This window comes from Anas platyrhynchos, chromosome 15 (assembly GCF_047663525.1).
Source record: "Anas platyrhynchos isolate ZD024472 breed Pekin duck chromosome 15, IASCAAS_PekinDuck_T2T, whole genome shotgun sequence".
In the NCBI taxonomy this organism is placed as follows: Eukaryota; Metazoa; Chordata; class Aves; order Anseriformes; family Anatidae; genus Anas; species Anas platyrhynchos.
In genome coordinates, this window is record NC_092601.1 from 6,606,458 (window position 1) to 6,629,780 (window position 23,323).

The window sequence follows — 23,323 nt, forward strand, 5'->3', positions numbered from 1 at the left end:
CCAACCTGATCCTGCACCACTGTTAAGAACAGATGTTCTGCCTTTGTACTTTGGCCTGGAAAAGTTACAGGTGTTTCCAAGTAGTCTACGAGGAAATACGTTCGTAGATCAGGAGTGGACAATGCCACCACAGTCCCCAGGAAAGGAAGATCTGATCTAATCTAATACAGGTGGGAAGTTAGAGTTCATCTCTTCTACTTTGTTGTTGCACAAAGTTCGATGCTTTGGTGAATCTCACTGAAGTTGCTCATCTTGTGCTCAGAATGGAATTGACTGATTTGTGTTTTTTTTTTTTTGGGGGGGGAACTGTTGTCATTGAGAGAGGGTTAAGAACTGAAGAGATACAGAAAACTGTAGCATTCTGTTTCCTGAACAACCTCATTTACATTTCCTATACCAGTCCTGAAATCTGTCTGGTTCAGTTGTTCAATCCTTAGTCAGTCTGTCATATTCAGGAAATAAGCCATGACACAAAGGTATTTATTTTTCTCTTACAATTTATATTCCCAGGTATTCATTTTGATTGAGTTTAATAATTTCAACATTTGTGACAAATAAACTAAACCCAATACCATTGCTCTATTTCCTAAGAGTAAAAACAGTTAAAATTGTTTGCTTTTTAATTTAAATATTTATATTTTTTTTTAAAAAAAGGAAGGTTAAAAGTACATTTTCCATCCCCTGACATTTTAACTTTAGGTGGCCAGCAGCTGGGATATGTGTCCAGATGCAGTGAGTTACTGTCTTGGATACAGGAGTTCCTAGGTGCGATTCTGTAGGCTTTAAAATAGAGCAGCTACAGCCTAGTGAATGTGGCAGTCTCCTCTTCTCTTCAAACCATACCAAAAGTAGCATGTATGGAAATGAACCATTTCTTTCCAAATACAGCCAACTGCTCAGTGTTGTCACAAGATGTCAGCAGAGACTGCTGCTTCTGTGCAAATACGGGTAAAACACTAAAAGGTCTCGACTCAGCATTCAAAGTCTGCTTGCTAGCATTACATACGTGTCACCAACGTGGGATGTGACCCAGCGGTGGATACTGCCACTGCTGATGTCCATCCAGAGACTGAATGTGACAGTAGCGTGACTGCTGAAAGTGCTGGCAAAAAGGGGGAAACATTTGAAGGCCCAGTTAGGGTTAAAACTGACTTGTAAAAAGTACAAGAAAGTTACTACAGTAAGACAGCTCCATAATGTTTCAGTAAAAGTAAAAAGATTATGTTTTGGTTTTGTTTTGGTTTGGTTTTGTTTTGTTTTTAACCTAACTATAACGTATTTTAGTAGCTAAAGACCTATAACCTAAAAGAGGGATGGCTAAAGCCTGTGGGTTGAACTGGCCTTCGGGGTGGTGTTGCCTGGCCTCCAAGAACATCTGGCCAGCTCCTGCAGGCCTGCGGTTGCGGAGCTAATGACTGTGCCTGCTGAGCAAACAAACGGGGAGCACTGGGGCACAGGGGAGACTCTGGAGCACGGCTATGCCAGTTCCAGGGAGAGTTGAGGCAACTTCATCTGTTAATAGGAGACATGTTTTTTACTGGTATATACTGGGACACTGGTTCACTCAGAGAAATTTGTAAACTGAAGCAGAGAAAAGTAGAAACGCTGCTCTATGGCACCCAGCTCAGGAACAGACCCAGACTCCCTGTGGTTGCATGTCTGCATTATATTCACCGGCCTTTCCTCTAAAGCTCTTACAAGTCTTAAGTTTTTCTACCCCCATGGATTTCTGTGACCTTTCCTATCCTAATCTGCCATCCTTTGAGGGAGCCTGTGAGTGGCTAGCATTGGCCAGTAGCTCTGTGCACTCTATCAGTTCAAATTACTGCTCTGCTCTGCTCAGTATAATGTTTATTTTTCTTCACTTTAAATGTAGCCAATTACCTATGAGTTTGCAGTTCACCAGGAGGTACTGGGAGCAGTCAAGTCTCTTCGTTTCACTACTGCATTTTGGAAAAATACAGCAAAGAACTGGGTATCATGTAAATATTAGTTTCATTATAAGTAGGAGGCTGATAAGATCACTTGGATTGAATTACATAAAGTCTTTTCAAGGATGTTTTTCTCTTTCTAGTATAATATTTCAAATTGTTTAAAGCTATTGTTTTCTATTCTATCTAAAAACTAGATATTCTATCTAGTTTTGTTGACTTTTCAAAACAATCTTTGTATTCAGAAGAAATTTCAAAAAAAAAATCAGGGGCTATACAAGTATTCAGGAGCCAAAATTACTCTTTATTACCATTGTGCCAGATATTGCAGGAAGTCAGAATGAGAAATTCAGGAAAGCCATGGAAATGTGAATTGCTCTAATTGAATAACAGATTCATTGGCTTTCTAATTAGGTTTGATCACTTGAGTACTGTATATCGTAGCTGCGTAAGTATCTTATAAATACCTACCACATGTGACACAGGTACTTCAAAAGCATCACATAAACTGTAGAATAGATCTGCAGAAAAAGATAAAGAAAAATATATGTACATCTTAGTTATTCCATGTCTTCATAAATAATTCCCAGCTCTGGGTTGTCATTTTATTTAATTTTACACCATTCAAAACCACTGTTATATAACATCTGTAATAAACACTGAAAAATAACTCAGATGGTATGTTACTATTACAGCTTACTGTAAGGTCTGACTAACATCATATAATCGTACTATGTTAGATAACTTCACCAGCACCAAAATATGGAAGTGTTACACTTTACATAATTCACTTAAAGAGCAATTCAGGTGGAATTTTGGCTACAAAGGATTTTTTCTTATCCTCCTTATAGTGTTGATTTGGTATGCTTTAACTTGTCAAATGACCCCATTACACTGCCCCAACGCAAGGCAACATGGAAAATACGTGAAAACCCATGTGGGAGCAACCGAGAATTACAAACTGTACTGGCTGTTAACAGGACTTCTACCTCTTGCTCCGTTCAGGACTTCTAATCTCACTTCATTCTGATGACACGTCTGCCACCCAAGGTCTTAGGCTGGGGTTTGGAAACCTCTGGTTCTGCTTGAGCATGGGCAGTGTTTGTGCCTCAGTTCCCCATTCACAGCAGCATTGTAATGTTTTCCTTTCCTTTTACCTGCAAAGCTCACTGCTGCTGTTTTTCGTGAAGTGCTTGGTACTGTGGGACTAAGCTCAGTAAATGTGCAATCTTTAAAAAAAGACAACGATCAAATCGTTCTGATGTTTAACAGAGGTAGGTAGATGATGCCCTTTGCGCTGCTGGAGGAAGCACAAGGGACTTGCCCAATGGCAGCGTGCCTTCCTGAGTCACGGTCTGGAGCTGCTCTAATATGCTGAAGTTGTCCGTAACAGAACAGAAAGGTAGCGGGGCAGTTTTACACTTTCAGGTCTTTATGTCAGGCCACAGCAGTCAGGAAAAATTTCCTGAATAACTTCAGAGGGCATGAAAGTAAATTTTCACTTAAGTGCAATTGCCCAGAGGTAAAATAAATGAAAACTAGATTGCTTGGCCCTTCAGATAAAATTCAGGCATCCTGTGTGCTCAGTTTTACTCAGCAGTTTTGGGCACAGGTTAAACATACTGTAGCACAAAGCAGCATGTTAGTGTTTTCAGGAGAAAGAAGCATCAAATTTGCGAAGTAACAATTGGGAAATCTATCAGGTATGTCTTCTGCGTTACCAGATTGGAAAAGCAGCTTGTAATGAGCTGAAGGGGGTAAGTACATAGCCCAAAGCATATGATAGATTGGGGCTGGCTGCAGTAGTTAATTAAAACATCCAGAAAAGCAGCTGTAGCTTCTCTGAGAGTAGTACACACCCCGTTATATTGCCCTTGAGAACTTCACTGCCATAGTCAGGGCTGTCTGAAGGGTAACGAGTATTGAGGCATTCACAGTATCTAGGCCTTACATCCTTTCACTTCTTCACAGCACCAAAGCTCATTTCTAGAAAATCATAGAATAATTTCAGTTGGAAAAGACCTTCAAGATCATCAAGTCCAACTGTCAACCTGACTTACAGAGTCCCATCATTAAGCCATTTCTACAACAATTATTCTCATGCATTATTCCTATACTAACCCTAATCAATCTTTTCCACACTTCAAAGAATGTGAGGATGACATGGAGCTTTCTGCCTGGCAAGTGTCAAAGCCTGAATGTCCACCCAGCATCACTTTTATACTGCTGTCCTCCATTTAACTATTTATTAAAGGCTGGAGTTGTTAGGACTTTCTGTTCCCGTGGCCCCTTTCCCCCAGGGTTATCCAGTGGCATTATGCCACAAGCATTGGGGGATTTTTACCATAAGAGTAATGATTTTTAAAAAGATGACATGATGATGTGTTTCTCCTTAGTCACTAGACATAGCTGACATAGAGTAGGCTTCTGGGGTTCTCTGATCTCTCAAATGATCATTTTTGCATGTTGTCACAGCACTAGTGTGGTTGTGGTAGAGGAGCCAGGAGGGCCTCTTTGGGGAGATGCTATGGAAAAGAAAGATCCTATAAATGTGGGAGGTGGACACTAGACAAGATATCCTAGCCATGCCATGGTGTTGGAGATTATCACTGTATTTCTCCAGGTTCTCTGAAGTTCTTATTCTGGACCTTTACATTTGATTTTGCTTTGTGCAACAAAGCCGAATGGAGTGTGCAGTATGAATGGAGGATTCTTAGCCCCCACACTCTCTGCCTGGCTTCAGGTATACAGACATCATATTTCGTATATGGTAGAGGCTGCCAATGTGCCTGGAATTCTGGGCATACCCATTAGGAGTCTCAGAGGAGAAATCAGAAGCTAAGTGGACCGTGCAGCCTGGCCTGCAGGGTACTCTGAGGGACAACAGATGGGGAAGCAGAAAGACAACAGAAAGCCAGAAATTTGTCTTGTTCTAAGCAATGAATGTTGATGTCGTATGAGCTACCAGCTGAAATTATTTTAAAAACACTAACAATGAAGCATACTTTCTTCTAAAGCTACAAAGGTTTCCTTATTGACAACACTAAAAATGTGTTACGATTTATCAGAATTTTTGTATTTTGTAGATAATTTTGAGGAGAGTTTATGGCAGCTGGCAAGATACTTACAGCCTTGCCATTTTTATTACCCCCAGTGACCACACAGACCAAGCAATCCACATTTCTATGCTCTGCCAGGTTCTGTTGTTGCAGTGATACCTGCTGTTCATAGCGCCTGTTCACGCCGCCGTTTCAGGCCCACGACTCTCGCTGCCAGGAGGAACACAGCCCCAGTGAGCACTTCTGCGACAAACGAGATCCATACTAGGGCCAGAGACCAGCCAAACCTGATGTCAATTTCTACCAGGACATCCTTACTCCTCAGGAGGCAGACAGCTTCTTCAAAGGCAGCAGCTGAATATGCGATGTAGACACAGATCCCTGTAAGCGTAACAAGAGCTGGGAAAGAAAAACACATTCAGTTAATCAGGATCCACTGCAGAAAGTAAAAATACCTGCACTTCGGGCTTCCTTGCCATTCCTTCCTATCTACCTAGGCCAGTTGTGTCAAAGCTGTTTTTTAGGGAAGGGTGAGAGAAAAAGTATTATTTTTCTATATATTGAGTTTCTCGTGTTCAATACCGAATCAAAATGTGTAGCAAGAAGCCTTCTGCAATAGAAATCTAGTCATGTCTTTTACGGGTACCTTGTGCATCTCCGACTTCATTGTACGTTATAACACATCCTAATTTCTCATTGCTGTGCATCATGTACAGTTGTTTATGCAAGAAAGCCCATGGCAAGAGGTTCTTGCATTTCAGGTCAGTGACCTGAATTTAGGCTGGTTTTGAATGTTGACTCTCAAGCAAGAAGCCAGATGTTTCCAGAATTAAAGGATTGTACTGAATCTAGCAAACTTGGGGAACTGTACATCTAGCACAAGCACGTGCTAAATCCTGGGATTATCATCTGTTCACTCAAAGGACATGTACAAACTTCAGACTTCATTCAGTGGCAAGAAAGAAGACAGAGGAAGGCCCAGAATTTGAGGACTGTGGTCTAGGAGAAGTGGGAGTCACTGGAACATTTGTTGGAAAAGACAGTGTCGTATCTGATTCTGAGGGATACAAAAATCAGTTGGGCTTTTATCACAGTGTAAGTCTAGATGTGATTATGGTTTTGCCAGAAGGACAAGTTTTAGTAGACGCAGACTAAGACAGAAGATAATTGGATTATCCAACAGTCAAAATTCATACTCATGTTCTTGATTTTAGCCATGCTTTTATGTCTGTGCCTTGTTCTAGGCCTCTGCAAGGGGAAAAAAACAAACAAACAAACAAACAAAAACCTTTTCTATACTTCTTGTGAGCTGAAATGGAAATAGTGACTGCTTCATTGAAGTTTGAGGGTTTGTTGAGTTGTGTTCCTCCTCACATGTAACTGCATTTAAAAAAAAAAAAAAAAGTGGAACCAAATAGTATGTCTTGGGATATGGAACATATCAGTTCTGCTATTTTCCCAAATAATCACGTTTCTAGAATTACAACCTAAAATACTTCCTTCTGGCAGGACAGAACTATCTAATCAATATCAAGCTTCATGAACTGGAATATCGTATAGACCTGTTACATGCATCAAGCCTCAGTGCAGCTGAAACAGCCAAACAGTACTGCCTGAGTAGGAGGCTCTGGTCTCATGTCAGTCTGTACATGCTGACCTCGGAAACAACACTAGCTGCAGGTTCAGAACAAATTGTAGCCACCCTTCCCCAGTAATGTCTTCGTGTTTCCTTTCCCTCTCTGCAACCCTGTGTGTCTTAGAAAGGCAGAGTACTCCACTCCTCAATAGGATAATCGTGCTTTGCACTTCACAGCTTTTCATCTTTCACTTACTATTTAGGGTAGTTTTCAAATAGCCTAAGCCTTTTTAGTGAGTTCAGCTTTCTGATGTTCTAAGGAAATAGGACTTACAGGGTTGTTGGTTTTTTTTTGTTTGTTTGTTTGTTTGTTTTTCAGAATAAAAGCATAATGGGTGGTGGCTGGTCTTTGTAAGAACTTCAGACTAAAAGGTTCAATCAAGACTTTGAGACAGCAGCACATTTATTTCCAACAATCTCTTCTCACTCTCTTCTTAAAAACAGGACTATAGGAGCAGGTGATGTGGACCAATACTGACGATCCCCTTTTCTGTGGGAGAAAATTTCTATTGCAAGTACCCCACAAGACACTACTGAATATATCTTTGGGGGAGGAAAATGGAGATGAATTTAAACCCAGTTATCCTACTTTGACAGAATGTTTTTTGTTTTAATTCATAAATGACTTTTTACAATGCAGAGGTTGTGGTTACAGCAAAAATAATGATGAAATGAACCCCACAAAACTTAAAAGAATTTGATGAGCTTCAAATGGAAACATTACACCAACTAAAACAGCTCTTTGGGGGTTCCTTCCATAAGAATTTCAAAACATGGGATTTCAGTTTAGTAATCTGAACGGGGGCAATAAAAACAATGGAGCTTTCATCCCCTGCAAAAGTCTGGTTGTAAAGAAGTTGGTAACCAGGCCACTACCACATGAAGACATGGGCAGAAGGTCCAGGAACAGGTGAGTAACAAACAGGTGGTTCAGGTGGCAGCAGTGTTTGGGTGCATTTCACTGGATTTTGGGTGAACTGCGGTAATTGCACTCATCTTTCATGTGAACAGTGCTGCTGTTCTCAGTCCAGCTACCAACAGGAAAGGAGGAACGGGTTTATTTAGGGGTGACTTCAATGAGCAGCACTGTTCGGGATCCTTGTCGGCCCAATGCGGGCTGAGGCAGACTCTGGTCTCACTCACATTTGGACTGGGGATCAGAACCCAGCTCTGCACTGGTGCAGACACAGCCCTGGTCCACGAGGATTAAAGAGGAACTCTGGTGTTACCATAGAGCAAAAATAATGGAATATATATAAAATCATCAGATTTTTCAAACAATATGCTATACAACTGGCGATTATGACAAATCGGAAAATTCTTCTGTGACATGCTCCGTACAGCACCTTCCTTGAGGAGCACAAACCTCTTCAGTCAGTGTTGCACTGTGAGCATGTGACTGATGGGCAAATAACCCTCAGCGTCTTCCCTATACAGTGTTTGGCCTTCTCACAAGCCACTGAAGTCCTAGAACCTGCTGCTGTGACCTGAAGCTGCCTGTGGCAGGCTGTGCTGGGGTGGTGCAACAAGCTGAAGGCTTTGTGCCCCAGCAGTTAGGAGACAACACTCCAGCTCAGAACTAGCAGTAAAGCCAACCCAGGAATACCAAGCAAAACCCTCTTCAGGAACTCTACTCAAACTCCTTTGAAAATACATCATCTAATTTGTAGGTATAAGGTGTGTGCCAGCCTATCAAACCCTGTGCTCTACTAATACCAAAATCACATCTCCATAACTTCAGATTTCAGACCTCACCTGTGAAGAGTCCGAGCACTGTGCTGTGAAGGTATTTAATCTTTTGTGTTAATGAACAGAGCAGTCATATGTTCAGGGTGTGACTTGCTCCATGTGGATGTATGGTTGTGTGTGCTCACAGCCACTCCTGGCTCTGTGGGGCAGCTTTTCTACTCCAGAGCCCTGTCAGGAGCTGCACAGACACCAAGTGAATGAGCAGCAGCAGCATTATTCTGAAAGCGAAGTCTTGTTTCACCTTTTCCTCTGGAAGGTAAAGTGATGTTTCCCAGATATAATCTCTTATTATCTAAAAACATTAAGCCAGGAGTTTGATATAGTACCTCCAAAAAGAAAAAGCAGACCCGTCATTAGAAGCAGTAGGTAGGCCCTGGCAAGAATACTGATGAATCCAGTCATTCCTCCAAAAATCATCAATATCAGGCTGAGGGGCATCAGGATGACAAATGTCCCATGCATGTCTGAAGAAAAATGGAGAATGTTAGTATCATAATGTTTTACTGTGGTGTCACTGGATAATTAATAATTAATAACTTGTAATCAATCATTATTGAGAGCAGGGCCCCTAATCAGGATCAAAGCCTTTTTCTGTGCAGCACGAACAAGGAGCTGACCTATCTCTGGGGTTCTCGGTTTAAGTAGGCAGGACACATACACGATATGGAGAAAAAGGCATCACTCAGAGGGAGCCCTTTACAGACTGTGCTTCAGAGACTGTGACGTTAAAGGATACGTCTACGTGGACATGTTTAAGCAATAAATCTGTTCCCAGGTATTAAACCTAGCTGGCTAGCAGGTGATGCATTGCATCTGGTAGTCACTAGCAACCTTAATAAAAAGCAGTCAGGTTATCTAAATCATACCTATCATAGTGAGTGGCATTGTTCTGTTTGGCTGGTGAAGTCTAGCAGATGCTTTGCTTAAATGCTTTCTTTTCTGTCACACCATCTGCTGATCTACCAAACTGTTGACCTTTTCCTCTGTTGCAGCAGAACAAGAAGTAGAGGCAAATTTCCCTACCCAGCTCTCATTCTGTCTGTCGTTGTTTTCTTCAGCAGCTTCACTAAGGACATTAGCCTCTGCTGGTTTATTTCCTCCTATGCTAAATGTTTTACATTAGTCCTTATTGATCCCTATAACGTTTGAATAGCTGTGTAAACAGAGGGTTGCTATGTATTTTTCATATCATGCTGTTTTTCCATTATAAACCATCTTTGTCTCATTCTCTCTCATGCAATCTATTCACAGTGTTCAACCCTACCTTTCCTAGAATAATAACAAAAAATCAAGTAAATGCAGTTTCCAGCATCCACTTACTTTATACCTGAATAGAGAAGATTTACTGAGAAAGGAAACCTACATTCCATTTTCTGAGGGGTTCTGGGCTTCAGTGACTTACTTAATTTCACAGATAAATAACAATACAACATTAGCTAGTTCCCAAGGAAAATGAGTCAGAAGATCAGAGGTTGTGTGTAATCAGATCATTTTTTTTAAGTGTCTGTAATTCCTGCTTAAGTGGAGGTACACCACTTGTCACTGGGTAAGAAGCCAGCTTATCCTCTTCAGTATAATTGTAATGATTGCACACAGTCAGGGATCAACTTGTGTTGCTTCTGTGTTTGTTCTTTCAATTAGTTAGTTCAGTCTGTGTCTTTGGAGCTGTGACTCGTGAGTGATGCTCAGAACTGCAACACCCACTTGACTTTGATAATTAGGTAAGGATTTGTTATTACCTCATTAATATAGGTATTTGTTCCTCCTTACCTTCTGTATAAAGAAGAAAAATCTGCAAATTGCAAATTTGAATGGGAGTAACTTATTCATCTTATTCCTCATTTGTACTACTGTAAAGTCACTGAAGCGAGTTGGAGAATGTCTGTGTAAACAAAACTGAATCTGCTCTAAGACTAATTAAAAAATGTAACTTGGTTCAGTTCTAGAACAAAGCTGCTCTTTCAGTCATCTTGATGGTGCCTTGTAATGTGTCAAGGACTTAGCTGTTTATCTCTTAATGGTTGAAGCATCCTCTCAAATATTCCCAGTGAGTTAACGAAACATATTGAGGCAAAGTACTAGATTACTCTGATCAAACATAGCAAGGTGTTTTTTTTTTGTTGTTGGTTGGTTGGTGGTTGTTGTTGTTTTGTGTAAGAAAGTCCTGGTAGTTTTGGTCATTATTTGTTGTAGCTTGGACTTTCTTTGTCCTGATGAGTGGAGAAAAGGAAAAATCTCAAGCAAATGTGATGAAAAAAGAGCAATCTGCCTCAGCTAGAAGATGCACCAAGCACTAGAGATAAATGAAAAGATGGCTCAAGGGAAGCCAGAAATAAAACTGTAACAAAAGCAAGAAAGATAGCATTCAGTTTTACAATGAACTGGCAATGAAATATTGTGACCTACTAGAAAGCTTAGATTCTCTTTGGAAAGCATGATGTGAGTTCTGGTTACTCTGGTGTTCTGGAGACCCCAAGTTATGCTCAGGGAGACCTTGGAAGGCTCGGAAGAGCCAGCATGGGAACAGGGCAGACACCTCATTTCTTCACTTGAGTGGAATGTGGTCTCAAGACATAACTAGTCATTTTGTGTCGTACGTGACATGCTCCCAAGGAAAAATGTTGCACATGACAGTTTTGGGAGGTCACCCTTTTGTTCCTCCATTTCCTTTCATTTATGCTGGAATTAGTTTCTGGTATTAAATGAGCCCGACGCAGCCCTACATTGGTATCAGTTGATGTCCAGGAAGCAGGAATTCAGCATTCTGTGCAGAAGGGAGCTCTTTCTCTCTTTGCTTCTAACTCTGGGGATACTGCCTGGGCTTTCCTTCAGCAAAACTGGCCCATGGCTGATGTTGATGACGTGGAAACACAAACCTGCAGGAGTTCTCAGGTGCTAAGTTTCAAATCAGCATTCAGCTCACTGCGTATAAATCAGAATGTCAAAGCTGTTGGCAAAAGGAGGAATAGGCACAGAACTTGGCCCAGAAGTTTTACATAGTCAGAGTAGTTGTCAGGCACACGATGCAATGTGACATGACAGAACAGAGGTTTGGTACACAATTGAGTTCTCATTTGCTACCGAGGCAGCAGGAACAGGCTCGTCTTCTGCCCTGGGTGTGCTTCCTGAGGGTATTAGGCCTGATTTTGATCTTTCACCTTCCTGATATCTATGTGTCCTCTTGGCTGTAGTAATACTAGTCTTGTGGGTAAGAGGTGAGAAGGGGTTGGAGGAATGAAAGCTGATGCAATTAACATTAAAAAGTATGAACAGTGCAACTGTCCCTAGGCCTGGCTTTGGTGGGAGGGTAGCCATGACAACACGCTCACCACAGGGCCTGTGCTTTGTCATGTCCCTCACCAGTCCCTCACCAGTCCCTCACCGCTACCAAACCACTCCTCAGGACAGAAGTACTGACAACTGCTCGTTCTTTGACTTTCCTTTCCATGGTGTGATTGCAGCTTCTGCAGCTGGGACTGTAACCTTAGCTAGGACAAGTGCAGGTGATCAGGCCCCGAGTGTCTTCTTTTGAACCAAAGGGAGAACAAACCCATACCCCAGACTGTTATCCTGGGGAGTGTCATTAACTGCATTACTGATCTGTGACAACTGCGTGCAACATCAGAATAATGACTTGTAGGCCCTCTGCAGTGAAGGTATGTATGTTTTAGGGATATATCAGGTGAAACCCCACACATCACACTTAACAGCCTTTTCCTACATACAGCTGGGATCATTGTTTCTCATGAATCACCTGTGGCTGTTTTAAAATCAAATATTTAATGGGCTGCATTTGGCTAAACAGGACTTCTATCACCTTGAGTGTTCTAGTTCAATACCTAATACCCATTTGTGCTTCTTCTGTGCAATCTGCAACTGCCTGGAAAACTTATTCTAAGATGCTGCCATGGAAACCACTCAGGAATTTGAATTCATGCCATCTGGCATATGATATTATGCCATTATATGCCTTGATTAGAGGGACAGAATTAGTTTATAGAGGGACATGACTTAAAATATCTTTACTGTATTTCTGCCTTCAATAATTTCCTGGGAGAGAAGTTCAAACACAAACTTTGCAAACTTTTCTGTTTAGGTTGTGTTGAAATACACATTTCTGTTATGTATTATGCATATAACTCTTTATTTTGGTAAGATCGGTATTGAAAAAACAATTATTTTGCACAACAGGTACGTGTACTTCCCATAAAGTAGATCTGTTTTCCACATTGATTTCTCAATAATGCCCGAGTTCCCTGTCAGTCTAGCCCAGGAGATCCAATCCTGAAACAAACTAACGTATAAAAAGTACTTTGCTTGCTGTGTCTTCATGGGGTTTTACATCAGCTAGCCAAAGCTGCTTTACTCGAGCTGTGACCAAATGCCTCTAAGAGTGCTGTCCACATGCAGCATGCATCTAGATCTGTGCTTGGCAGACATTTCTAAATTACCATCTGACACGGCTGGTGATGAGCAGTTTGTAACAGATATCTCTGGGATGAGGTACAGGAATTGAACGGTATCGGAGCTAACCAACAGCAGGTCTAGCAGCTTTGTTAATCGTCTCCTGTTAACCTGATGGAGCTTTGTTGCTGCAAACTAACTTTGGATTTGTTTGCACAGCTTATAATATAGCAAGGAGCCTCTAGAAATCTGCAACAGTCATCTCATCAGAAATAATCCAAATGGCAGCAGCTCAGAAGAGCCTAATTAGGGACCTGTTTGCCTTCCCCAGCAGTAACTAACCAGCCCCTCAGAAGGAGCTGCACAGAAGCCTGCAGCTCCAGCAGAACGCTGGCAGGAGCAAGAGCCAGCAGGGCTGCCTTGGAAAGGTGTGGCAGGGGGGATGAAGTGGTGCACTCAGAAAGCTTGACCTGCTCAAAAGGAAGGAAGGAAATGACCTGAAGAAACAAGCAATAGAAAAGAACTGCTGTCTGTGGCTGGATGTAAGGCTTCTGGGCTAGAACCCCAGGGACTCAAGGGCCTGGATTCCCTCCTGTTCAGCAGAGAAAAGGTGGTGGTGGAGGAGAGCTGACAGGCTTAGGGTGACCCAGGATAATTGGCTAGGCTCTGGACTTTGGGTTGGCGGTGTCTGCTCTGTGCTCTTCTCTGCTAATAAATCTTTGAGCTGAACTGGAAGACAAAGTGAAGACAGTAGAAATATAATGATACTGACCTGATGGGAAGCTTCAGTGCCAGGACTGGATGGAATTGTAAGCATAAGCAGTGCAACACGGTTCAAATTCTATTGCTGTGATAGCAATGATATATGAAAATGAGAACATTCATCTGAAATTGTCACTCTCTGTTATTTCAGATTTCTGTACATATTTACTATAATAAATATGAGGACTGTGAGGACTGGAGCCCCTCTGAAGAACCACTGCACTGGTGCTCAGAAACAACGATCTGTTTGGGTATACATCTATCATATCAGTGAAGACAGAAATTCTGGGTACTGCACTTGGGGCTTATTTCACATGGCCCCTGCACTGGCTCTTGATGGGTAGTCCAACCATAGCTGTTCTTTTTGATAAGTTGAAACCAAAAAGAAAAATTGCAGAGAACTGTAAATTCCCCAGGTAATATGCAACGGCAGCCAAACAAATGGTCATTCCAGGATAGCACCACGAGTACAATCATTTAACTCAGTACAAATGAAGCAGGACTATTAAGAGGGGGGAGAAGAGTGAAAGCAGTTGGTTAGTGACTGTTACAGGGTCTGCATGCTGGGAGGAAATCCAGTCTTATTAAAGTAATTCTGTTGAGGAAGAAACTGAGGCAACTGTTACATTACAACGGAGGTCTTTAGGAACTGACTCTACTGCGGAGCTTGTTTCTCTCCAGGAAGCGCCAGTTCCCTGCAGGAAGCACTAACTTGTCTGCAGCCTCATGGGTCCAAGTAAATTAATGACTTTAAAAAATAATAATAATACACTGGGGAGAATAATTTCAGCAGTTGTGGATGGGCAGCTGCACACTCCCATCTTGGTTGTACAAGCATTTTCTTTCAGTTGCGTATAAGTGGAAGCCACAGATACTACCTGACCATCCCAGGATGGCTCAGGAAGAAAATAGTACTAAATAAAGGGGCAAACCAGGTAGCCAACAGTTCCTGTCACGTTATTTTTGTACCATTGGCCCCAGCTCTGCAGTGTAAATGGGCCCCAACACCAGCTATTGGTACAAAGTTAAGAGATCTTAAGAGGAATTAAGCATTTGGTAATTTTGCATCTGCTTCCATCTTTGGACCAAAATGGCCTCTTTTAAGTTTTGGCCAAGTAACACATTATGGATATTGCTTTGATGTGCCAAAAGAAAAAAAGAAAAAAAGAAAAAAAGAAAAAAAGGAAAAAAAAAAAAAGGAAGGAAAGAAAGAAAGAAAGGTTCTGTGACACTTTGGTTTTCAACAAGGCAGGGGGAGTCAACACACATAAATCACCACGATTTAACAAATTCCACCATGCTCTGGAATAACATTTGCGACAGCTTTCTGGGGTCAGCAAATCATATTGCATGTGGTTCAGAATGTAGCTGGAAGTAATTGGTATGCTACCAGGCAGGGGTCACTCTCCAACCACAACTGAGACACATAGGAACAGGTTTCCTGAGCTTCCAAAAAGTCAAGTTCACAGAAGGGTCTTGCCAAGACACCTCAGTACCTAGCTGACACATTACTGTTTTTCTTTTGACAGCTTATCTGTCCTACAAGAAGTACTCAAACCCAGCCTGGAGTACTGGTTAATTCTGATTTAAAAATATATATATATTTACAAAATTGTCCATTTTGCTCAGATTACACTGGTGCACCTTTATTTAAATTTATACTGGCAATTACTACTTAAATGACAATACCGAGTTTGGTAAGTTAAAAATATTTGTATTACAAAAACTCCCAAGAGTAACTTTTTCCCACTGAAAGCTTTTTTTTTCCTTTTTTTTTTTTTTTATAAAATAATTTTACAGCAACTCTTGGGGAAAACTTTTCAGTTGATTAAATCCTGCCACTCCTTCCCTCTCTCTGTATGTGATCCTCAACATCTTAGATGTGATTTTGAATGTTACCTGCTGGTAACAGTGGAAGCTTTGGCTTCTGTCAGGTTTTGCTGAAGGGATTACCTCTGACATCTGGGATGGGGTAACAGTCATCCTGGCTCAGCATCATTTGGAGAGGGAAAGCACTAGGAAGATTCGAGCAGTTCTGCGAAACACAGGCATGGTTCAGGTCTTTCAGACATGCAGAACCTGCTGCAGCCTGAGCTGCTGTTGTGAAAATCCGTGTTAGAAAGTGCCCGGAAATGCAATAAAGAGGTTTTTCAGTTTCTGTACAAAATTGATGGGCTTCCATTACACCAAATTAGCAGAGCAGATCCAGAAGAAAGAAATAATGATAATTTTTTGTTATGAAAGCATAGAGGAATTTCCCTCAGAAAGATACCTCTTCGTGGTATTTCATAAAGTCCCATATGGAGCAGAGGAAAATAAACACCTCTGGCAAAAATGCATTTTATAAATGCAGAAAATTCAGAAAAGCTCCTGGCAGGTAGTCAAGTCATATCTTTCTTTGGATGGTGGCTGATGTTTTAAACAAATACAGACTCATCCCATAATGTAATCTGTAGTGGGAAAACATTTAATACATTGTAGGTTTGGGGAGGGGGGGGTGTACGTCATATGTTCAGCTGGAGGGAGTGGTAGGAAAAGCAGCAGAAGGGTAATGTCCAGGGGAAGGCATGCTTGTGGCTAATCTGTTAGAGAAATTGCCCGGGGGTGCTCTAGTGATGTGAAAATCCATCATACTCTCGGGGTTAACAAGACTGAGGCTGACTGCCTGAGCGATGCTGCTGGTAGCACAGAACTTTAATTTGTACGCCCAATTGTTCTAATTTGTCAGGAGCTCCCTCTGAAGCATGCAGTAAGCCTCAAAGGAAACTGCTGGGAATGAATAGGGGAGGGATTGGAAATGTGGAGGGAGGCAATGTGCAGGCTTTTCATTCCCTAACAAAGGGTTCATCTTTGGGCAGTGACCAGCACCTCGGCTGCCACTTAGACTCAGCTCTTTGCGCACGGGCACAGACCTTCCCTCGTCTTTTTGGCTCTTGTGTCTAGTTAAGATGTGCCAGGAAGAGCACGGGAACACCGAAGAAAGCAGAATGGGATTCCTGATGTGACTTAAGTGCCCGCACTAAGAGACAGCCCTTTACAGATTTTTAAGTAATAAAAGGCAAGAAATTGCCTGATGTTACCAGAGCTGCTGAAAGGCAGTCTGCCAGTCAAACAGGGAGAGATACGGGTGTACAGCAAGACAGGATGAGACTAATTCTGTGTGAATGTGACTCATGCTGACACCGGCACAGGCACACAAAGGAAAAAAATGCATTTAAAGCTGCGTAGTTAGCCTGTTTGCCCCTTGTAGCAACACATGAAGAAATTACCTTAACTACACTGGAATCAAGAACGTGGGAATTGTCCTCTGAAATTCTAGTTAAAATTTACTCTAGGTGAAGGTTAGCACTGATCTGCCGAAATATGATTCAGTGACCACCAGCAGAAAATACCTAAGGAAGAAATACAAAGCTCGGTACTTAACAAGTCTAGATGACCCTTAGAAATACCTTGTTCCTAGAAGTACAGCTGCTATTGCTGTGGTCTGTAGCCTAACTGCATTGAAACTGCCCATCTAAAATATCAAAAACTTCATTCTGTAACACATTCTAATCAAACCTCACAGGTTCTTCTAACTAAAGTGTCCTTAATTCCTTACCTCCTGATTTTTAGGCATATTACACCTGCTTATAAGAAAATACACGAGTGTCTTCGCAGCCTGCGGTCTTTGCCCAAGAACCTAAGAATAGTATTTAATGTGAGAGACAAAATTTCTCTGAGGCTTTGAAGAGTCTGTAAACACAGTTATGAATCCATTCTTTTCCCATTCATTATTTTTTTACACTTCATGACTACCAAAGATGTCCTTTGTTTCCAAGTCAACATCATTTTTGTAACAAAAAGAGCTCCATAATAGTCTTTGATTCTGTTTTGGCAGAATTCAGCTTGCATCAAAGAGCTGTAATCTAAAATTTCCTTGTCTGAGAAGAATTACAGATGTAGCATTTGCAAATATGAACACGATTTTTGAAGTGCCAATAATTTTGTCCTAAAATTTTAGACAACCTCCAACTTGCTAGTTGAGGTACCCACACTTAAAATGTGATCAGTGTGGTTAGGTTCAGTGAACTATTAAATAATAGTAAAAATTATATTACGTTGGGGTAAATTAGCCCGAGAGGATTACATGATCCAGCAGACAGTCGTTCTCAGTTACCTGCACAGTTTTCACCAACATCAAGCAGCGGAGGTCCTGTGTCTTCCTATGCAAGGAAGATGACAGCAATGGGACTTTTACACTGGGAAGCACAGAGAACAACCTGTGCTGGTAGGCTTGAGCCTGTTGATCCGCCAGTCCCACAGTTCCAGCAGCCCACGGGGGTCGTGCTGCTGCTTTAACTTCGCAGCCACTGCTGCAGCACAGCTGCGTTAGCACCGTAGCCTTTCTTTGCCATGTTTAGCTCTGTCTGGAGATGCTGCTCCGAGAGACTAAAGACACTCTGAGCCTCTCGGAAGGGCTGCTCAGGGAGATGGATGGATTTGGGGGAGAGAATACAGCTTTAAGGCACAGGACAAAAGCATATATTCTGCTTGTATGGGGAAAACAGGGTCAGAGAGGAGAGGTAAATAAAATAAAAGGGCCCACATACAAGCTCTTGTATGGACAGTATCATGCTAAAGATGATGCAAATAAGCTAATTCGTCTTTTATGAGAAGCCCAAAAGCATTGGGAAGTGTTTAGTATGGACTGTCGGAAAACATGCTGATACTGACAAGTGAATCTAAAGGCGAGGAATACCAGCGTGTGTAATTAGAAATTTTGAACACGATGTTCTTCACTGAGTTTGAACACTTTTAGTTACCGGTTTGTTTTCTTAAGTTCCTGCATACTCATTATTTTTTCAGTGCAAAGGATCCCAATGACAGGGTAGACAAGTATCTGTCTTAAACAGCAATTTAACTGTCTGCTTAAGGGATTAAACTATTTGGGAGGGGTATTTTGAACACTCTCGCTGTTTAGCTTAAGCAATCAGGTACCTTCCTGAGCCATGCCAGGCAGAAACATCTTGCTTCCCTGGAAGAAACTAGCTGAACTTGACCTGAAATAAATGGTTCCATCAACAGAAGTCACACTTAAGGACGCCATGCAGTGACAGCTCCAGCACTGAAGCAGCCAAAGCACCTGCCTGAAGAGTTCCCCTCCGAATCAGAACCAGGACCGTGTAAGTGGCTCAGAAGGGAGGGAAGGGTGGATGGAAGCACAGAAATAACGCGGCGTTACTCACATAAGAGCTGCCTGTGCGAGGCGGTGATGTTTGCATTCCCATGCCAGAAGGGGTTGATCAAAGGGTAGCATTTGTTCCTAACTGATAAAGAAGGGGAAAAAGAAAAAAGCAAAGGACGAAAATGAAATATAGCAATATATTCTCTTCCTTGTGTGTGTGTGTGCATGCAATAAACACGCTATCATCTCCTTTGAAAACAGTTGTTCCTAGCAGGGAAGCAGAGGAGGGGATTTTCAGCGTCCTTCTCGTCTACGATGCCCATCGGTTACTCCACGCTCCTAACGCTGGAGTCAAACCCCAGATTAACTCCAGTGCCACAGCAACACGCCCCGCATGCAGTGAAGCTAAATGGGCAAAACCCTGCAACACCCACGCGTGGCTGGGGGGTCCCTCGTTACAGTGCCGACCATCGGGGTCCCGTCCCGGGCAGCCACCTGCCCTTCTGCTGGACGGGGCTGCAGCGATGGGGTTGGGGCTGGGGTTGGGGCTGGGGTTGGGGTTACTGCAGCACGCACCAAGCACTGCGGTACCCGGGACACCCAGGGCAGCGCCCGGAGCCCCTGCACCCGGCACCCCCTGGCGATGCTGGGGGGAGAGGGGCGGGGCCTGTGGGTGCCCCGCCCCCTTCAAACCCCGCCCCCTTTGTCCAAGCCCCGCCCCCTTTGTTCAGGCCCCGCCCCCTCCCTCCGGCCCCGCCCCACTCACGCCGGCAGGTCCGCCAGAGCCCCGAGTGGGAGCTGAGCGCTGCGGTGCCGTTGGCGGCCGCCTCCAGGCGCGAGGCGTCGATGATGTACCAGAAGTCGGTGGCCATGGCCACTGCCAGCAGCACGAAGCTCGAGGCCCCCGCCAGCGCCAGCACCAGCGGCAGCGCGCCCAGCCCGCCCCGCATCGCGCCGCGGCGCGCGGCCAGCCCGGCACGCCCCGCCCCGCCCCCCGCCCCGCCCGGGACACGCCCCCTCCGCCAGGCCACGCCCCCCGCCGAGGCCACGCCCCCGCCGTGCCGGCCGTTCCCGCGCGGCGCCGCGCACGTGGTGGCGCGGGGCAGCGGCCGTCGGCGCCGGGAGCGGGGCGCTGCAAGCAGGCACAGCTTCATTCTGCGCCTTCACTGTCTCCTGCATCCCCGGGACGTATTCGTATTATGGGTAAGAGCCCGCCGAGAGCTGCAAACTGAGCAGCTGTTGCCACCAAGTAGCATTGAGAAGGGTGGGGGACAGAAGCGGTACAGAGTTTGCGGAGGAGGGTAAAATAAGTTTTGTTAGACCAACTGATCCAGTAAGGAGAAACAAACGAGCTTTGGGATGTCTTAGTTGGGACCTCAAGCTCATCTGTTTCCTCTAACCCTATTTGCAGTTTACTTGAAAGATTTACTTGGCCCTGCAAGCATCATGTGCTGAGCGGGTGTTTTATCAGCGCTCTTCTCATAAACCTGCATCAGAGCCGTTCGTATCTGAACCGTCACGCCGTTGTGATGATCAGCCATTGCCACCCTCATGTTAAAATCAGGGGGAGGCAAAGGGTGTTACAGAGCAAAGCGGCAGGAACGTGCAGTCCACTTAGGTCCAAGCTGCAAATTGAGGATTTTATAAAGTGATCGTCTGTGTCCTGGGCAGTTCTTTTCCTAATTTTGGTGCCACAAAGTTCTAGCTGTATGCTTATTTGTAGAAACAAGTTGTTTTAGTCATCAAAATATGCGGAAGCCCTTGTCAAATCTGTCTAGATTCACTTTACAGTAAACAAAAGCCAAAGCCTGCTAACTCCTGATCCTTTTGTGCCCAGACTGTGATAATAGAAAAGCTTATGTCCAGAATAAGTCAACTCTATGCAGAGATTTAATTTCCACGTCAGCATAATCAGATTAGGCAGTCATCCTTGTGCTGAGGAAAAATGAAGAAAGTCAGAAAAGTAAAAAAGTACAGTTCATCAAAATAATCTTCTTGTATTTGCCAGGAAAGGTTCATAATGAAAGGAAAAAGACAGTAGTACAGTTTGGCTTCACCAGAGATACAATTTCCAATTTACCGAGATCTCTAAAAATAACACAAATTCCTGAAGTTATGCTAGGATTTTCAATATAGGGTAAGAGCTCAGATTTTAATATAGACTTACCTTTGTGGAAAAGGAGGGACACGCTTTGTTTACACAGACTAGCTATTGATTAGATCTGCTGACATCAACCTGCTATGCAAAATACCAGAGATCATTCAGAAAATGCTGCCAAATTTGCAGTCAATTAATAGGCCATGGAGTGCAATGTACCAAAATTAGCAGTCCTCTGGCCTGAATATACCAGAGCTTCTCTAAGTAACTTCTACCTCACCCTTTCTGCTTGCAAGATGACACTGCTGAAGGATTCAGGGTGTGTTCTGCTCTGAAACCCTCAGCATGGCTTCCCAGGGCCCTTATTGGGCAAAATGCATCTAGATTGCAGTTCCTTCTCAGATGCTCTGATTCTATATTGTACTGGTGCAGCAGAGGCCCCAACCCAGTTATTTTCATAGATTAACAGCTAAATCCAAAAAGTTATTTGAGGTAAAGCTGCTGAGGAAGTGCTGTGCTAACTCACTGTGTTACTGCTGGAAACGAGTGATGAAAGAAAGGCAGAGACATTGATTTGGCACCCTGTGGCCAGTCATTCTGGAACTTCTAAATGGTTTACTGAGTATGAGCATTTTGAGTAGGAAGCAGCATGTTATTAATTCCATTATAAACATGTTTGCTGTCGGCGAAACATCCACCTTGTGTCTGGACTTAAATTCTATCTGGTCTTAAAAGAGCTATTCCTCTCATAGGGTCAGTGTTTATCTTTTCAAACCGTATAAACTATCCATGTAAGTTCAATAATGGCTTTTTAGGACATTTATAAAAACCTTTATTTTTTAAAAAAGGCTCTTAGACAATAAATTTCTCAGTTTTCCCTAATGTTTATTGTATTTCCTCTACTCTGTATTTGTGAAAGAGATGTTTGATATACTTACAGTAAATTATATGAAAATCTGTTTCTCACAATGTTTACCCATATGACTGCAAAAAAGGTAAAAGCCAGACACCATAAATGTGCACCAATGAATTTAAGTAATTCCACCAAAACGAGTAATGCCAACTCATCCGGCATCATTCAGAATCATTGCCCCAAGTCATGAGCTGCAGGGTTCCCTGCCCTGCAGGTATACGGAGATCACAGCTGTGTGCTCACATGAGAGGGAGCAGAAAGGCAATCAGAGGTTGTAAAAACAAGTAGTGTATAGCAGCAAATCGGGATTGATATTCAGGTTCAACAAACATCAGTAACACTATGGCAGTGAATAGACTTAAAGATTATGAACTTACCAATGCTGTAGCAGCGAATATGCTTGTGGTGGGTTATAGTTACCAAGACTACACATGCAGTAGGTCATGCTTCTCAGTACTGTACTTATGACAGGCTATGTACGTGTATATACGTATCCATCTACATATTCACCAGAACCAAATGCAGCAGACTGACCCCAGAAGCGGGGGCAAGGTCATACTGACCTCAAAGGGTGTGATTTAAAAAACAGTCTCAGAGGAGACTGACCACCCCCAGAAATGGGCCCAGACATGGGACCACAGTAGCGTTCACAGTCTCACTTCGAAGCTGAACCATGCCACGTTGTGTAGAGCATCAGAGAGCTGGGAGTCAGTCTCAGGCTCTTTTTATTTCAGAACCACACAACAGGACCCAAGCTCAGAAAGATTTTGAAGCATTTACAAACTAGAAGACAAAGTTAAAACTTAAATCATGTTTTTCATTTCACTCACTACATGTTTAACTCCATAATATATTAGAGCAAAAAATGGAAAGAGACTTCACAGTATTGACGTTATGAGCAAGAACCAGTTGCACAGGTGTTATATGGCTTCTTTGAAAAACCCTATGCCTGTTCTTGGGAGAAAACATTGGTCCATCTCCATTGCTTCTCCTCCCTGTATTCAAACCAGGAACCTGATCTGTGGTTCCTAAGGACATAGTCATTTCATTGAGACTTGAGAGGATGCAGCATACCACCACTTCTGATGACTAACAGATCTTGTTACTTTCCATCTTCCTCCTGAGACAGCTAGTAAATGATGATATTTCTTATTTTCTTTCATTTTCTTAAGTAAAAATTATATTTTCCCAAACTGATCCATCCTTTCTCAGACAATAAGCTGTTGCTCAGTTTCTTGCTTTGCCCTTATCGATGGTATCTGTAGGATGTCTCCAGTTCTCAGGATGTCCCAGCTTCCCAAGCCGAAGGCTGAATTCCTAGGCCTGGTTCCCAGCCTGGCAGATGTATCTCCTGTCGGTGTTCAGCAGCTGTTTTAAGTCACTATTTTCTCATGGTTGGGTTGTCTTCATAACTGCTGCCATCACCAGGAAATGTCCTATTTTGTCTGCTATCTATTTTTTTTCTTGGCTGAGGAATTTAATAGAAAAAGAGTTTATTATTCAGCATTCCAGTAAAGCTAATTGAATTCTGAAATTTATTCTTGTTTTAAGCTATTAAAAGGTTTCAGCAATTACTTCCTCTGTGATTAAAAAGAGAAAAGCTAAAG

General features: G+C 42.8%; 1 protein-coding gene and 1 long non-coding RNA gene across 3 annotated transcripts in view; one reads left to right on the top strand and one right to left on the bottom strand.

Annotated features, from left to right (window-relative positions):
• The window catches only part of LOC119718454 (uncharacterized), a 45,368-nt gene extending 40,107 nt beyond the window's left edge, over positions 1-5,261 (top strand). The window contains exon 3 of the long non-coding RNA XR_005269589.2: positions 5,129-5,261. This is a non-coding gene — a long non-coding RNA (uncharacterized lncRNA). The remainder of the gene's footprint in view (positions 1-5,128) is intronic.
• Positions 2,215-19,686, bottom strand: TMEM114 (transmembrane protein 114). Of its 2 annotated transcripts, XM_027469337.3 has the most exons (5): positions 19,472-19,686; positions 18,767-18,847; positions 8,702-8,839; positions 5,150-5,389; positions 2,215-2,452 (listed from the first exon to the last, which is right to left on the bottom strand). In XM_027469337.3, exons 1-4 carry the CDS (start codon positions 19,653-19,655, stop codon positions 5,157-5,159), a joined length of 636 nt encoding a protein of 211 aa, XP_027325138.1. In that variant the 5' UTR covers positions 19,656-19,686; the 3' UTR covers positions 2,215-2,452; positions 5,150-5,156. The 2 variants fall into 2 exon arrangements, with proteins under 2 accessions (XP_027325138.1, XP_071879980.1); XM_072023879.1 differs by lacking the exon at positions 18,767-18,847.
• Between the last annotated feature and the right edge of the window lie 3,637 nt (positions 19,687-23,323).